Source organism: Rhinoderma darwinii, chromosome 3, assembly GCF_050947455.1.
Source record: "Rhinoderma darwinii isolate aRhiDar2 chromosome 3, aRhiDar2.hap1, whole genome shotgun sequence".
NCBI classification, from domain to species: Eukaryota; Metazoa; Chordata; class Amphibia; order Anura; family Rhinodermatidae; genus Rhinoderma; species Rhinoderma darwinii.
This window is the reverse complement of record NC_134689.1, coordinates 96,645,951-96,663,985: the sequence shown is the minus strand read 5'-3', so window position 1 is coordinate 96,663,985 and position 18,035 is coordinate 96,645,951. Positions and strand designations below refer to the sequence as shown.

The 18,035-nt window shown below is 42.7% G+C and overlaps 1 protein-coding gene across 2 annotated transcripts in view; it reads right to left on the bottom strand.

Annotated features, from left to right (window-relative positions):
- Positions 1 to 18,035, bottom strand: part of SH3PXD2B (SH3 and PX domains 2B) — a 192,567-nt gene that overhangs the window by 26,769 nt on the left and 147,763 nt on the right. The window contains exons 6-9 of one of the 2 annotated variants that reach the window (XM_075856500.1): positions 14,953 to 14,978; positions 8,122 to 8,256; positions 6,816 to 6,920; positions 39 to 122 (exon numbers count right to left, since the gene is read on the bottom strand). In XM_075856500.1, the coding sequence (XP_075712615.1) occupies positions 39 to 122; positions 6,816 to 6,920; positions 8,122 to 8,256; positions 14,953 to 14,978 (350 nt within the window). The remainder of the gene's footprint in view (positions 1 to 38; positions 123 to 6,815; positions 6,921 to 8,121; positions 8,257 to 14,952; positions 14,979 to 18,035) is intronic. The other variant, XM_075856501.1, reaches the window with a different exon arrangement.

Below are 18,035 nucleotides of genomic sequence, written 5' to 3'. Positions count from 1 at the left end.
AAACCGACAGCAATCACATAAAACAAGCCTCTCTGCACCTGGCACCCTTCCACTGGTGTACAAGTCCCCAAGTGTCCTTCGGCGGCCGACGTGCCTAGGCAAGGACCAGTATCTCCAAGGGGCTGGGCGCATGTCAGAAAGTGACAAAACAAGAAATAAGGAGTGGTCATATTATTTCCCAAATATCTCGTTCAATAATTGGGTACTTTTAGGAATCCAAGCAGACCCTAATATTAGTACCACCTCCTGTTGTAAAAAGGTTCAGTTAGGCTATTTCTTATTGAATTACCAAGAGTGCAGAGTACCACCTGAAATACAATGGACAAACATACATAATGCACAGACTAGCAGGATCTGTTTAGACAGGACATGACACAAACACTGAAATATATATATATATATATATATATACATACACACACATATACACACACACATATACACACACATATACACACACACACACACACTAGCCCTCCTCAATGAATTAGAATATCAAAAAAGTTATTTATTTCAGTAATTCAATTCAAAAAGTGAAACTCATATTCTATAGATTCATTACACACCGAGTGATCTATTTCCAGCATTTTTTTCTTTTAATGTTGGTGATTATGGCTAACAGTTAATGAAACCCCAAATTTAGTCTTTCAGAGAATTAGATTATTAAATAAGCCTACTGAAAAGTATGTACAGTATATGCGCCCAATACTTGGTCGGGGCTCCTTTTGCATGAATTACTGCATCAATGCAGCGTGGCATGGAGGGATTAATTACCAAAATCAGCGGCGATGGTCCGCTGACCGGCAAGACTGGAGTGTCAGCTGTCAGGGACAGCTGACCTCCCGATTCCCGGACACTGTCTGTTAGGACAGTGTGCGCCGGGAACTACTCCACAACGGTACGTCCTGATGCGGGAAGAAAGCCCTCTGCAGGACGTACTATTGCGGAGCAGGGCGGGTAGAGGTTAATGTTGATGATTACGGCTAACAGTTAATGAAAATTTTGTGTCTCAGAAAACTGAATATTAAATAAGCCCAATTTCAAAAATGATTTTTAATACCCAAATGTTGGGTTACCAGTATATGCAGTCAATATTTGGTAGGGCTCCTTTTGCATGAATTACTGCATCAATGCGGCATGGCCTGGAGGCGATCAGCCTGTGGCACTGCTGAGGTGTTATGGAAGCCCAGGTTGCTTTGATAGCGGCCTTCAACTCATCTGCATTGTTGGGTCTGGTGTCTCATCTTCCTCTTCACAATACCCTATAGATTCTCTATGGGATTTAAGTCAGGCGAGTTTGCTGGCCCATCAAGCGCAGTGATACTGTGGTTATTAAACCAGGTATTGGTACTTTTGGCAGTATGGGCAGGTGCCAAGTCCTGCTGGAAAATGAAATCAGCATCTCCATAAAGCGTGTCAGCAGAGGGAAGCATGAAGTGGTCTAAAATTTCCTGCTAGACGGCTGCGCTGACTCTGGACTTGATATAACACAGTGGACCAACACCAGCAGATGACATGGCTCCCCAAACCATCACTGACTGGGGAAACTTCACACTGGACCGCAAGCAACTTGGATTGACGCCTCTCCACTCTTCCTCCAGACTCTGGGACCTGGATTTCCAAATGAAATGCCAAACTTACTTCCATCTGAAAACAGGACTTTGAACCACTGAGCAACAGACCAGCCCTTTTTCTCCTTAGCCCAGGTAAAGGCCTGTTCACATCACCGTTCGCTTTCCGTTCTGGGGTTCCGTCTGAGGTTTCCGTCGGGTGAACCCCACAACAGAAAGTGAAACCACAGCTTCCGTTTGTCACCATTGATCAGAACCCCGGAACGGAAAGCGAACGGTGATGTGAACAGGCCCTAAGACGCTCCTGACGTTGTCTCTGGGTCATGAGTGGCTTGACACAAGGAATGCAACAGTTGTAGCCCATGTCCTGGATACGTCTGTGTGTGGTGGCTCTTGAAGCACTGACTCCAGCCGCAGTCCACTCCTTGTGAATCTCCCCAGGAATTTTGAATGGCCTTTTCTTGACAATCCTTTAACCGCTTAGTGTCTAAGCCTGTTTTGGCCTTCAGGACCAGCCCCATTTTTGCAAATCTGACATGTGTCACTTTAAGTGGTAATAACTCCAGAATGCTTTTGCCTATCCAAGCGATTCTGAGATTGTTTTCTCGTGACATGTTGTACTTTATGATACTGGAAAAATTTTGTCATTAAATTCAATATTTATTTGTAAGAAACGCCAAGATTTAGAGAAAATTAGCAAAAATTTGCATTTTTCTAAATTTAAATGTATCTGCTTGTAAAACAGATAGTAATACCACACAAAATACTTACTAGTTTATATTTCCCATATGTCTACTTTATGTTTGCGTAGTTTTTTGAACATCCTTTTATTTTTCTAGGACGTTACAAGGCTTAAAACTTTAGCAGCAATTTCTCACATTTTCAAGAAAATTTCAAAAGGCTATTTTTTCAGGGACCAGTTCAGTTCTGAAGTGGCTTTGAGGGCCTTATATATTAGAAAGTCCCCAGAAGTCACCCCATTTTGAAAACTGCACCCATCAAAGTATTCAAAACAGCATTCAGAAAGTGTTTTAACCCTTTAGGCTTTTCACAGGAATTAAAGCAAAGTAGAGGTGAAATTTACAAATTTCATTTTTTTTCTTTGAAAATTCATTTGTAATACATTTTTTCTGTACCACAGAAGGTTTTACCCAAGAAATGCAACTCAATATTTATTGCCCAGATTCTGCAGTTTTTAGAAATATCCCACATGTGGCTCTAGTGCGGTAATGGACTGAAACACAGGCCTCAGAAGCAAAGGAGCACCTAGTGGATTTTGGGGCCTCCTTTTTTAGAATATATTGTAGGCACCATATCAGGTTTGAAGAGGTCTTGTGGTACCAAAACAATAAAGACCCCCAAAAAGTGACCCCATTTTGGAAACTATACCCCTCAAGGAATTTATCTATGGGTATAATTAGCATTTTGAACCCACAGTTTTTTTGCTAAAATTTATTTGAATTAGTATGTGAAGATGAAAATCTACTTAACGTAGAAATTTTTAATTTTTACAAGGAATAAAGTAGAAAAAACACCCCAACATATGTAAAGCAATTTCTTCCGATTATAGCAATACCCCATATGTGGTAATAAATTGCTGTTTGGACCCACAGCAGGACTCAGAAGGGAAGGAGCACCATTTGGATTTTGGATTTTGCTGGAATAGTTTTCAGTGCCGTGTCGCGTTTGCAATGCACTGGAGGGATGAAAACAGCGGAAACCCCCCAAAAGTGACCCCATTTTGGAAGCTACACCCCTCAAGGAATTTTTCTAGGGGTAAAGTTAGCATTTTGACCCCACAGTTGTTTTTCTAAATTCATTGGAATTAGTCTGTAAAGGTAAAAATCAACTTTTTTTTCTGAAAAAAAGGTAGCCATTTTTAATTTTTACAAGGAATAAAGGAGAAAAAGCACCCCAACATTTGTAAAACAATTTCTTATGATTACGTAAATACCCCATATGGGGTAATAAACTGACGTTTGGACTCACACCGGGGCTTAGAAGGGAAGGAGCGCTATTTGGCTTTTGGAGCTCAAATTTAGCTGGAATAGTTTTTGGGTGTCATGTCGAATTTGCAAAGCCCCTGAGAGACCAAAACAGTGGAAGCCCCCCAAAAGTAACCCCATTTGGGAAACTACACCACTTAAGGAATCTATCTAGGGGTATAGTGAGCATTTAGGCCCCACACGTCTTTTGCAGAATTTATTAGAATTAGGCCGTAAAATTAATATCAACATTATTTCCACAAAAATGTTGAATTTTTTCAATTTCACAAAGGATAAAGGAGAAAATGCACCCCAACATTTGTAAAGCAATTTCTCCCGAGTACGGCAATACCCCATATAAGGTCATAAATGTTCTTTCATTAGAAAGTAATTAACCCTTTACGAACGGATTCATGTTTTGCTTTTTGCTTTTTCGTTTTTCCTCCCCGCTTTCCGAGAGCCACAACTTTTTTATTTTTCCGTCAATAGAGCGGTGTGAGGGCATATTTTTTGCGGGACGAGCTGTAGTTTTTATTGGTACCATTTTTTGGTACATAAGACTTTTTGAGCACTTTTTATTACATTTTTTGGTAGAGCCAGGGTGACCAAAAAACTGCGATTTTGCCGTTTAAAATTCTTTATTTTTCACGCCGTTCACCGTGTGAGTTAAATAATGGTATATTGTAATAGCTTGGACTTTTACGGACGCAGCGATACCAATTTTGTGTATTTTTTTAATTTTTTTACATTACTTTAGAGAAAAAATGTGAAAAGGGTTTCTTTTTGGACTTTAAATATTTATTTAATTTTTTCCACTAATAATAACTATTTACTTTTGTTTTTACATATTTTATCAGTCCCCCTGGGAGACTTGAACCAGCAATTGTTAGCTCACTGGTAGAATACACTGCAATACTAATGTATTGCAGTATATTGTCATTTTTACAGGCTCCTGTTACAGCGTGATCGCTGTTTCTGTCCGTTAGTCCCGGGTATAAGCTGTAATACACAGCTGACACCCGCAGCGTCTGGCGCGAGCTCAGCGCGTGAGACGCTCCATATATCACCCCCCACACCACGACATGCTATTAAGTCATGGTGCGCGAAGGGTTTAATGCGCAGCGGATGGTGCAGAGTGAAAATTTAAATTTTCCACTGATGTGTCATTTTAGTGCACTATATGTTGTGCCCAGTTTGTGCCACAAATACCACATAACATATTAACAGGGTTCTCCCGGGTATGGCGATGCCATATCGGTGGACGTAAACTGCTGTTTGGGCACGCTGTAGGGCTCAGAAGGGAGGGACGCCATTTGGAGCGCAGATTTTGCTTGGTAGTAGCTCTGGCGTTTTGCTGGTATTTCAGTTTATAATGTGGGGGCAAATGTAGACTGGGCAGAGTACATCAGGGGCATAATAGGGGGGTATAATAATGGGGTAAATAAATAATCTGCAGATATGTGGCCGGTGTCGCACTGATAAATGGCACCCGATCCTATCCGCTTTTGGAACGCTCTGTACATTTTGCATCGCCATAATCTGAGAGCCGGAACTTTTTTTATTTTTTCACCACTGGAGCCGTGTGAGGGCTTATTTGTTGCGGGACAATCTGTAATTTTCATTGGTACCATTTTGGGGTACATGCGATTTTGTTGATCACTTTTTATTACATTTTTCGGCAAGCCAGGTGACCAAAAACCATCAATTCTGACAATGATTTTTATTTATTTTTGACGGCGTTTACCCTGGGCTATAAATGACCATTATACTTTATTCTGCGGGTCGGTACGATTACGGCGATACCATATGTATAAAGGTTTTTTTATTTTTTGCAGCGTTTGCGCAATAAAATCACTTATTTAGAAAATAAATTATTTTTTGTGTAACCATATTCTGAGAGCCATAACTTTTTTATTTTTCAGTCAAAAAAGCTGTGAAATGGCTTGTTTTTTGCGGGACGGGTTGTAGTTTGTATCGGTACTATTTTGGCGTACATGCGACTTTTTGATCACTTTTTATTACATATTTTGTGAGGGATGGTGACCAAAAAATAGTGATTCTGGCATTATTTTTCGTTTATTTTTTTTGCGGCGTTCACCGTGCGGGAAAAATAATATTATGGTTTTATAGTTGGGGTCGTTACGAACGCGGTGATACCAAATGTGTGTAATTTTTTTTTACGTATTCATTTTTTTTCCTATAATAAAAGACTTATAAACAAGAACTGCTTTTTTTTCCTATTATATCACTTATAACTTTTATTTTTACACTTTTTTTAAAACATTTTTATTCTTTTTTTTACTTTTTTCACTTGTCCCACTAGGGGACACTTAGACTTGCAGCTCTGATCGCTGCTGGAATACATTACACTACACACGTAGTGTAATGTATTCCAACTGTCAGTGTGACGTCACACTGACAGGAAGCCTACGACGACCACCCTCGGGGTGGTCCTCATAGGCTTCTGTACATGGCAACCCGGAAGCCATTATCTGGCGTCCGGTTGCCATGGGTACGATCGCCAGCCCCCGTGATTTCACGTGGGGGCTGCCGATCGGCGCTAAACACCTTAATTGTGGCGTTCAAAATCGAGCGCCGCAATTAAGGGGTTAACTGCCGATATCAGCGGCGATGGGCCGCTGATCGGCAACGGGGAATGCAGGGCAGACACCCTGCACAGTTAACCGCCGCTGCGGTGTAGCGCCGCGCGGCGGTTAACTGTCAAAGCACTGACGTAACTGTACGTCAAGGTGCGCGAACTTACTGCTCACCTTGACGTACAGTTACGTCATGGTGCGTTAAGGGGTTAAAGGCTGCGGTTATCCCTGTTGCTTGTGCACCTTTTTCTACCACACTTTTTCCGTCCTCCCAACTCTCCATTAATATCTTGGATACAGCACTCTGTAAACAGCCAGCATCTTTAGCAATGTCCTTTTGTGGTTACCCTCCTCATATAATATATGAGTTTCACTTTTTGAATTGAATTACTGAAATAAATGAACTTTTTGATGATATTCGAATTCATTGAGAAGGACACACACACACACACACACACACACACACACACACACACACACACACACACACACACACACAAAGCTGTGAAGAGATCAGTTTTTAGTTGACAAATGTCTTCAGTCTTTTCCTTTGTACCTAGAAAAGTCTGGTTTCCATGGTGTCATGACTTGGCACATTATGTTGTGAAAGGTGTCAGCCAGGATGAAGAGATGGAATAGTATAAGTGGCGCTTTATTCTTACCTTCTTCTGGCTGGATTGTGAAGTCCTCTTGTACTCCGTCTTGAGCCTCTAGGCAAGTTGCCGGTACCCATCCTTGCTCATCTGCAGTACTAACAAACCACCAGCCTGGAATCAACAAGTAGCACATTCTTTATCTAGGCTTTTTTATATTGAGCTCTGTAACAAGTTATAATCATAACGGTGAAATACCGATATGTCGCTATCAAATACTGAATGACAATAAAAAAAAAATATTATTTTCCCTACTGTGTGTAGCCAGCTTCATGATTTATTAGGGAGCACAGGCCAAAAAATGCTAAGAATTCAGACAGAAAAACCCTATCTATTACCGCAACATTCCTAGTCCCGATAGACAAATACAGTAAATCATAGATGACTAAAACGGGGAGTGACTATTTGTTTCAGAAGCATAACTGCATTACAATTTGCACAGTAATATACAACTAAATTGGGAATAAACACAAATGTGTCCTCACGCAGATGTGAACGAAGCCCAACACAAACTGAATAGTTCAACCCCCTTCCAAAAAATACATGGCGCCAAATATATAATAAAGCAAGTTCAAAAGCTACCATGATTGTTAACACATCACCCAATCATATTTGTTTTGGACTATAAAATTTCATACTTAAATACTTAATTAAAACTTCCCTGGTGGTCTAAGGTAGTGGAGGAGTTAATGTGACTATCCCTTGTGGTCTATGGTGGTGCCCCTTCCTTTGTAGTCCATGATATAAGGGGTTAATACTTGGTGGTCTAGGGTTGAAGAGGGGTTAATATTTTATTCCATGGTGGTCTAGGGTATATGAGGGATGTATATATTTTATTCCCTGGTGGTCAAAGAAAAAAAAAACATGGGATTGATACCTAGTGGTCTAGGATATATGAGTGGGTTACAATGTTGGCCCCTGTTGGTCTAGGGTAAAATAGGGGGTTTATGCCTGGTGGTTTAGGGTATATGAGGTGGTTAAAAGTTCCCTCTATGATCAGATCATTTTTAGTAACTGTTTTTCTTACTAAAAAGTGCGTCTTATAATCAGAAAACAAATTGTTTTAGTCACTTTACTGTAAATGATCAGTTAATATATCTTTTCTGTTATAACATTTACTTACCATATTTCAACCATAAAACATGGGGCCCGGCTTCATCACAATACCATGACTGTTTACGGTTTTCTTTTTTTAGAGTTAGGAAATTCCATTGTTGCCATTTCATTATGGTCATCCTGGATTTTCCATCCCCCACACCATATACATATCAAAAATGCCTGCATACGTGATGAGCTCTGTACGTCATTTTCTTACCAGACTCATTTTTCTCAATGATGTCCACCACTTGACCAACGCCCAGGCTGATTTCTGTGCTCTCCTGCTTGTCGTATGCAGCAACCACCACATACTGATCCAAGACTAAGGGGTCGGCTGATGTAGAGTCTGCACCTAACCAAAACATAGAACACCGTGCATATGAGTTGTGTGTTCAATATTGGTCAACAAATGTACGCAGTGACTGCCAGTAATCGACAGATAGAAATCTAAAAACTGTATTGCCTTCCTCAGAACTTAGATACTTCCTCAGTATGTTCCATATAAAGTGTATGGCATTATTTTTAGGAAAATATATCATTTATATAATTTTGTGATCAGTATAACCTAAGTGTTGGGCCTAAGGATGTGCACAATGCTGAGTTATACTAGATACCAATGTCATAATATTTAGTCATAACTAGAGGGCACTATAACACAAGAAGTGTCACTCAACTACCAAAAGAAAGCATTTCCTTCTGCAGAACCTTACCAAGTGTATCCACGGACATAAATTAAAACAGCAGCCCCTATCTCAGCTTCCTTGATGCCATTGAGCAATGTAGGAGACTAAATGGCATGGTCTAAACCAGGGGTCTCAAACTCGGCCGGGTAAGTGGGCCGCATATAGAAAAAATGGGAAGTTGGCGGGCCGCATTACTTTCAAATTTGATACAATACAAAATTATTATTAATCAATTAGTTATTTGAACTACTATAACACTATATTACTAGAATAATAATACTGCATTACTATAATAATAGCGCTAGGTTTAAAATTTGAGATATTTCTCCACGTGCTTATTTCAACAATCCAGCTTTCCAGTTTAAGTGTCGCTAAATGCAGTCCGGCGGCTCAGTTAGCACACATGTCAAGATTGGGAAGCCCCTTTTTAGATAGTGCCGCAGTGCCCTCTGTGGATGCTGCCGCAGTGCCCTCTGTGGATAATGCAACACACCCCTAGATAAGGCCACAGTGCCCTCTGTAGATAAGGCCACAGTGTCCTCTGTAGATAAGGCCACAGTGTCCTCTGTAGATAAGGCCACAGTGTCCTCTGTAGATAAGGCCACAGTGTCCTCTGTAGATAAGGCCACAGTGTCCTCTGTAGATAACGCCACAGTGCCCTCTGTAGATAACGCCACAGTGCCCTCTGTAGATAAGGCCACAGTGCCCTCTGTAGATAATGCAACACACCCCTAGATAATGCCAGTGTCCTCTTCAGATACTGTCACACACCCACTTGTAGATAACGTCACAGTGCCCTCTGTAGAGGCTGCCCCAGTGCCCTCTGTAGAGGCTGCCCCAGTACCCTCTGTAGAGGCTGCCCCAGTACCCTCTGTAGAGGCTGCCCCAGTGCCCTCTGTAGAGGCTGCCCCAGTACCCTCTGTAGAGGCTGCCCCAGTGCCCTCTGTAGAGGCTGCCCCAGTGCCCTCTGTAGAGGCTGCCCCAGTGCCCTCTGTAGAGGCTGCCCCAGTGCCCTCTGTAGAGGCTGCCCCAGTGCCCTCTATAGAGGCTGCCCCAGTGCCCTCTGTAGAGGCTGCCCCAGTGCCCTCTGTAGAGGCTGCCCCAGTGCCCTCTGTAGAGGCTGCCCCAGTGATGTCAGGGGCTTGCCCAGAGCTGGAGTCCCAGGCAGAGTGCTAGTAGGCTCTTCCTGGGACTCCAGCTGTGCTCCTGACATCACTGGGACACCTGCTCTGGGGAAGCCCCGGACATCATTGTCGATGTATGGACAGCGATGTCAGAGGCTTCCCCAGAGTCCCGGAGCAGAGCCGATAATGGCGCTCTGCCCGGGACTCCGCTCTGGGGAAGACCCTGACACACTGTCCATATATGGGCAGCGATGTCAGGGAATTCCACAGAGTCCCGGAGCAGAGCTGACACCAGCGCTCTGCTCGGGACTCCGGCTCTGGGGAAGCCCCAGACATCGCTGTTCATATGTGGACAGCGATGTCAGGGAATTCCACAGAGTCCCGGAGCAGAGCCGACACCAGCGCTCTGCTCGGGACTCCAGCTCTGGGGAAGCCCCAGACATCGCTGTTCATATGTGGACAGCGATGTCAGGGAATTCCAGAGTCTCGGAGCAGAGCCGATACTAGCGGCTCTGTGTCCCGCGGGCCGCAGATGACAGCCCCAGGGGCCGCATGCGGCCCGCGGGCCGCGTGCTTGAGACCCCTGGTCTAAACGGTTGTATATGTGCAGTCTTTTATTCTTTAACCAAATCCATTCTTACATGTATTGTATTACACCAGCTGAGCTGCAACTAACATGTCCTCTTCAAAAGAAAAAAAAGCAACTGCAACATTCTGCAACAGTGTTCAGGGGTCACGGACCGTCACCTGCATTCGCGGGCCGTGCTCCCATTATAAAGTATGGGAGCACGGTCCGTAAAATAAAACAAAAATAGGTCAAGTCCTATTGTTTGCAAAAACTTTCTACGGCCCTATGTCAGTCGGCCATAGAAATGAATGGGTCCGTAATTACGTATAAAATCTACGGTCGTGTGCATGGAGCTTTAGGCCTCATGCACACGACCGTATTTTTTCCCACCCGTAAATACTGGCGTAAATACGGGTCCGGTGTCACACGTATTCCACCCGTTTTGCACCAGTATTTACGAACCCGTGCTCGTAAATATGGGTCCGGTGTCACACGTATTCCACCCGTATTTACGAGCACGTTTTTGGCGGCAAAATAGCACTGCACTAATCGGCAGCCCCTTCTCTCTATCAGTGCAGGATAGAGAGAAGGGACAGCCCTTTCTGTAATAAAAGTTTAAGAAATTCATACTTACCCGGCCGTTGTCTTGGTGACGCGTCCCTCTCTTCACATCCAGCCCGACATCTCTGGATGACGCGGCAGTCCATGTGACCGCTGCAGCCTGTGATTGACCTGTGATTGGCTGCAGCGATCACATGGCCTGAAACGTCATCCAGGACGTCGGGCAGGATGTCGAGAGGGACGCGTCACCAAGGCAACGGGCGGGAGACCGGACTGGAGGAAGCAGGAAGTTGCCGGTAAGTATGAACGTCTTTTATTTTTATTTTTTACAGGTTTATACTGATCGGTAGTCACTGTCCAGGGTGCTGAAAGAGTTACTGCCGATCAGTTAACTCTTTCAGCTCCCTGGACAGTGACTATTTACTGACGTCGCTTAGCAACGCTGCCGTAATGACGGGTGCACACATGTAGCCACCCGTTATTACGAGAGCTCCATAGACTTCTATGGACTGTCCGTGCCGTTATTACGGCCAGAAATAGGACATGTTCTATCTTTTTTAACGGAACGGGCACCTTCCCGTGAGAAAACGGGAAGGCACCCGTCGCCAATAGAAGTCTATGAGCCCGTTATTACGGGTCGTGATTACGACCCGTAATAACGGGAGTTTTTACGGTCGTGTGCATGAGGCCTTAGGGTGTATTAAGGCCTCATGCACACGACCGTATTTTTTCCCACCCGTAAATACTGGCGTAAATACGGGTCCGGTGTCACACGTATTCCACCCGTTTTGCACCAGTATTTACGAACCCGTGCCCGTAAATATGGGTCCGGTGTCACACGTATTCCACCCGTATTTACGAGCACGTTTTTGGCGGCAAAATAGCACTGCACTAATCGGCAGCCCCTTCTCTCTATCAGTGCAGGATAGAGAGAAGGGACAGCCTTTTCTGTAATAAAAGTTAAAGAAATTCATACTTACCGGCCGTTGTCTTGGTGACGCGTCCCTCTCTTCACATCCAGCCCGACATCCCTGGATGACGCGGCAGTCCATGTGACCGCTGCAGCCTGTGATTGACCTGTGATTGGCTGCAGCGGTCACATGGCCTGAAACGTCATCCAGGACTTCGGGCCGGATGTCGAGAGGGACGCGTCACCAAGGCAACGGGCGGGAGACCGGACTGGAGGAAGCAGGAAGTTGTCGGTAAGTATGAACGTCTTTTATTTTTATTTTTTACAGGTTTATACTGATCGGTAGTCACTGTCCAGGGTGCTGAAAGAGTTACTGCCGATCAGTTAACTCTTTCAGCTCCCTGGACAGTGACTATTTACTGACGTCGCTTAGCAACGCTGCCGTAATGACGGGTGCACACATGTAGCCACCCGTTATTACGAGAGCTCCATAGACTTCTATGGACTGTCTGTGCCGTTATTACGGCCAGAAATAGGACATGTTCTATCTTTTTTAACGGAACGGGCACCTTCCCGTGAGAAAACGGGAAGGCACCCGTCGCCAATAGAAGTCTATGAGCCCGTTATTACGGGTCGTGATTACGACCCGTAATAACGGGAGTTTTTACGGTCGTGTGCATGAGGCCTTAGGGTGTATCACTGTTCAGATCACCTCAGAGCAATATGTCGGTGGTATACGTCGACAGTATTCGCCGACATATTCCTCTAACGTATGCCACTGTATCATCATACAAGAAAGCACCATCATACACGAAAGCACAGTCTGCTGAACTTTCCTATACTGTAAAAATAGGATATGCCCATGCATATCACTCTGACGGAGGTCAAAAGGACAGGTGGATGGAGCCTATGTATACATTTGGCATATGCGCTGAGCGCAGTTTTTTTTTTTTGCTACTCTGATACTTTCAACACTCATTGAACAGTGTCCATGACCCAGTTTTCAATTTACTCATACATTTTCAGCAGGAATAAAAGAGGAAACTACAGAGTTCTGAGAAAAGATACTCCAGAATTATTATTTCATGAGGAATACAAGTATCTACATGTCAGGAGAGGTGACCGGTCATCTTTACACTAAAAAATGAAACTGGAGTAAAACTTGAAGTGTCACTATCATGCTGATGTTGCCCTGTGTATAAACGCAAGCATTTCAACTGCACTACTGCTAGTGTGAATATATTTGTGGGTAACTTGAAGCTCCTGGGCCCCAATGCAAAATCAGTAACGGGACCCTCACCTGTCATGTGCCATTTATCATAATGGTTCTGTATGTGACAGAGGGATCTTTGGGCCCCCTCAAGTACCAGGTAAACTCTGCAGCCCCTATAACTATGCAACTGGACAGATAGATTACCTATATGGACAGAGACATTTATTTGACATTTATTTACTTTGGGGAGCCTACAAATATGGAATAATAGGAAATATAAAATACAGTCTCACAATCCTGTGTCTGGCTGTCAGACAACTGGCTGCAGCAGGACCCTTCCCCCACTGTTCTAACTGCAGTAGGACACACAGATGTTAAGCCTCACCGATGTACTAAGTCCTATCCCACTGCTGTTCACCAGTTGAAAATGGGACAGGTCAGGAGGAAATTAACCCTTGTGTTCTTTTACATACAAGACTGTTTCAGGAACATGCAGAAAATCCTGCAGAGCGACAAACAGTGCGAGCAAGTTATTCTCCTGTGTATGTTAATCTTTCATTTTTAGATTAAGTGTTTCTTTAAGTCAAGTCAGTGAACTAAGCATTTATTGGATGATGCAACATCAGATATTATACTATACATAATACTTAATGACCCCTCTAAAAATAATTTGACCAAATATGAAATTATAGCAAACAAACAAACCTTACAGTTTTATATGAAAGGTAAATGATCTCTCATTAGCAGTGCTTCAGGCTTAGGCAATGTTTATACCGCGTTCCCCACCATATGCTCCCAGTATGTACGTTGAAAATATCCATAGCCTATAATGGTCCAGACATTTACCAAAAGAATGTCCTTTTGGCTTACCTCTAAGTGCAGTGTGAACATTATGGCTAAGTAGTTAATCTCTTTGCTCCTCAAGGTGGTTGGAAACCTCAGAAATTAATTTGTTTTGCAAAAACTTCACATTAGCAAACTACTGTAAATTAAAGGGGTTTTGCCATCAGAGACATTTATTACATATCCACATGATATGTCATAAATGTCAGGTAGATACGAGTCTCATCTCTGGGACCCGAACCTATCTCTAGAGCGCGGCCACCTAAACCCCATTCTACTGCTCTATGCTGTGGCTGAAGCGTGCGATTTCTGACCAGGAATTACGGAAACGGCGTAGCTCAGCGTTTCCTTAAGTCCCATAGAACTGAATAGTAATTACGGAAACAGTGTAGCTCTCGCATCCTACGCTTCTTCCGTAACTGCCATTCACTACTAGGTTACGCTGTTTCCGTAATTCATGGTCGGAAATCACACGCTTCAGCCACAACACAGTGCAGCAGAACGGGGTTTAGGGGGCCCCGCTCTAGAGATAGGTGTGGATCCCAGAGGTGCGATCCGCATCTGTCATTTATGACATATCTTGTGGATATGTCATAAACGTCTCTCATGGGAAAACCCCTTTAAGGGTATGTTCACACAGATAGGACACGCTGCACAAAAAGACTATACTCAACTCTTCTGCGCTCTAATTGCAACATGCTCCCCCGGCTGGTCTTTGTACATCCGGCCTCTTGTGATGACGTTTCGCCATGTTGCAGCGGTCACATGTGACAGAATGTCATCAAAGGAGGTTGAGTGTATAGAAACCAGCCAAGGGAGCAGGGATGCCTTGCTATCGGATCACCTAGGGAGGGGAGTATAGTCTTATTTTTGTTTATTTTCCTTTTTTAATTGCGGATTTTGCCTGGCAGGGATTCAGCAACACATATGGACATGCTGCAGATTTAAAAGTCTGCACCACAAGTCCATTTATGTAGGTATTCTGTGCAGACTTTCACTGCAGCATTTAGATAAGATTTGTTCAAATCTCATCCACACTGCTGCGACTGTAAACACTGCAGACTTTCCGCCTGGAAGATCCACAGCGTATCGGCCCCCTGTAAGCAAACCCTAAATCTCATACATAGACATGTGTAAAAATCTTACCAAGTTTTCTCCTCCCAATGGGTTCACTAAAAGAAAAGAAAAAACTGCCATTAGTCTTACACATGGTCTAATTCTGCACGGTGTGAGGTTATATTTTAGTCCTTTAAACATCTAATATACAAAGTAAAATGAACTTGGTCTCACAATATGTGTATGAAATTTATAATAATAATAAAAATTGATTGACCTCAGTTGTTCACAGTTGTGCCCAGTCCGTACACCAACTTGAATATAATTCCACATCTTTGGGAAAACTGCCATCACACTGGACAATGCGACCACAATAACAAGGACAAGCTGCAAGATGATTGGAGTAATATTCTTCAATGCGGAATTAATTAGAATACACCGGGAAATGCTCCAGACATAGAACCTGTACATATCTATAGACTGCTATGGGCCGGATGAATGCCAGAAGAGTGTCGTTCTGGCACACGTCTGGTCAGTATATGTCTGTTTACTGTATTTTAAGACATAGTCAACTACGCATTCCAATACAAAAGGATCCCGCCATAAAACATCACTTATTTTTTTTTACAACAAAAGTCTACGGCGACACAAGCAACTGCATGTCATACAGTTGCATATGTTGTGGCTATATGTGCGTTCTATACACACAAGTGGTGTGAACAGAACATTAGGTTATGATGAGTAAAGAGATCAGCATCTTATACGGACTTTGAGCTAGACTCCTTCTCCAGCCTATGTCCTGACTGCAGATTAAGATTTGGAATGGACTGGCGGGAGAGGGAGGAGTTCTTTAATGGTCGGCTGCCTGGGCTCTCTTAGGCGCCAGAGAGGAGGATTCTCAGTCGGGATATGCATGCTGAAAAATAAACGTTTTTCCTCAGTGTGGTTAGGGGGGGCCTGTGCACCTGGCTTAGGGGCTTGGTCGCAACGGTGACCCCTATAGCTACGCCACCTGGAACATTTGGGAAGATGTGCACAGCTTACAACCTCCTAGGTAGGCAACCAACATATCTCGACAGGCCCCGAGTAGATCAGTGATGTGGTGAGGACACAAGTTTTGGAGTAAAGCAGCAGTAATTGTTATCACCATAGTCCACAGAAAACCTCTGTTTTTGTTTGTTACGATACTGACTGACACTTTCTTCCCTCGTCTACTACGAATAAACTCTATAAAATTTGTTGAGTTTCTGCTCCATTTTTTTGTGAAAACATTTGCAGATTTAAAATATGATTGGAACATGTAGGTTTGTGCAAAATCAAAATCATCATGTGAAAATAGCACCTTGTATAAGTACAGTGTATGGCCTAAACAGGGTCGCTTCTTTTCTGTATAGAAAAATATATTTAGATCATGGTATTTACAGTAGATCTCTGCCTTACCAAGGTTGTTTAACTCTGGCTTACAACATTTATGAAACTCTTTTCCATCTGAAAAACTTGGAGAAATGCACGCCACCCACAACACCTCCACATCTCTTTATGATGTCACCAAAGCTGGCCATATACATATGTTGATGGCCGAACGCTTGTTACGGAGACCATTGTCTTATTTAACCTCCAAATAAAACCTCTTGGTTTGGCTGATCATGTATGTTTATATCAATAGGAAGAAGGAGACCAGCTCCCGTCAGACACCTCTGGAAGAAGCTTATTTCACGGCAGAACAAAAGGAGGTAGAATTGCTTCTATGGGAGCATATAGTGCCTTGTACTAGTCTGTGTGCCACAATAAATGGTCTGTGCACTTGGGATTGCCAATGTGCTTGCACTTTTAAAATAAGAGAAATAGCTCACATGAGGTTGTCTTTTCCAATTAAGTCTAAAACAAAATTCTGAAAACAATGCGAAAACTCAAAATCATTGTACAAACAGTGAAGCAAACTATTTGCAAAATAACTCGCACTTGGGCCATACGGTAATGTTTATTCTCTGTGCTGTAACATCACGGTTTATTATTCCTGTACAGTGATATAACTGTGTGCATAATCTTTTCGCTCTCTGGTCATGTTTATTACCACTGTGTTGTGTAAACTGCATCAATTATCCCTGTATTGTGACATCACTGTTTGCATTACCCATGTTTTCGAATGTTAATTTTCCCTATGCAGAGATATCACTACGGTTCTTAGCGATTAGTGTTAATGTGACATCACTGTGTGCATTATTCTCACACGGTCATCACCAATACCGCTTTCCTATGACTTCACAGTGTTTATTATTCATGTACTGTGATATCACTGTGTGCAATAAACATTTTCTATGATTTCACAGGATATATATTATTCATGCATTGTGACATCACTGTATGCATTAATTATTCATGCATTGTGACATCACTGTATACATTATTCTAGTATTATGATGGTACCTTTACTATCTCTGTGCTGTGGTATCACTATGGTTCCGAGTCTGTGACATCAATATTTTTATTATCACTGTGCAGAGAAATCGCTGTAATTATTATCCCTTTACGGTCACATTACTGTGCTGATTATCCTTGTACTGTGACTTCACTAGGTTTATTATCTTTGTGGTGGGATATCACTGTGCATATTATGAATGATTCCTGTATAGTGACATCACTGTGTGCACTTTCAGGGATATAATCAAATGAGGTACAGGGGTTGTAGATGCAGCTAGGGACTGATGCCTATGGTGGCACAACGGTTCATCTGCCACATAAGAGAAAATCAGTACTATTGAATGTAAAGTTGGGGCCTCTATCAAGATATCGGTTGCTTCATCACATTTCCAGCAGGTTTAGGATATTAATTCTGTGGTAGGGATTAAATATGGATACAATTAAGTGTATACTGCAGGTTTTGCTATAGGTTGGGTACAGGTTGGATTTATTAGGTTCCAACAGTCCTTCACATCCAATTATGACATAAAGAAGACAATAAAATATGAAAAATAAATACTCAAAACTATATCCACACACAAATGGCAATAGATTTTCCAAATAAAAACAGTATACATATAAAAAGACTACTGGATATGATTTGATTCTACTTTGAATATGTGATAATGGAATAACCTGTGCAAGTTTTTAGCCAAAACAAAGGAGCCCCCTCATTTGGATCACTGCCTTGCTTTGAATTGCAGCTGTGTCCT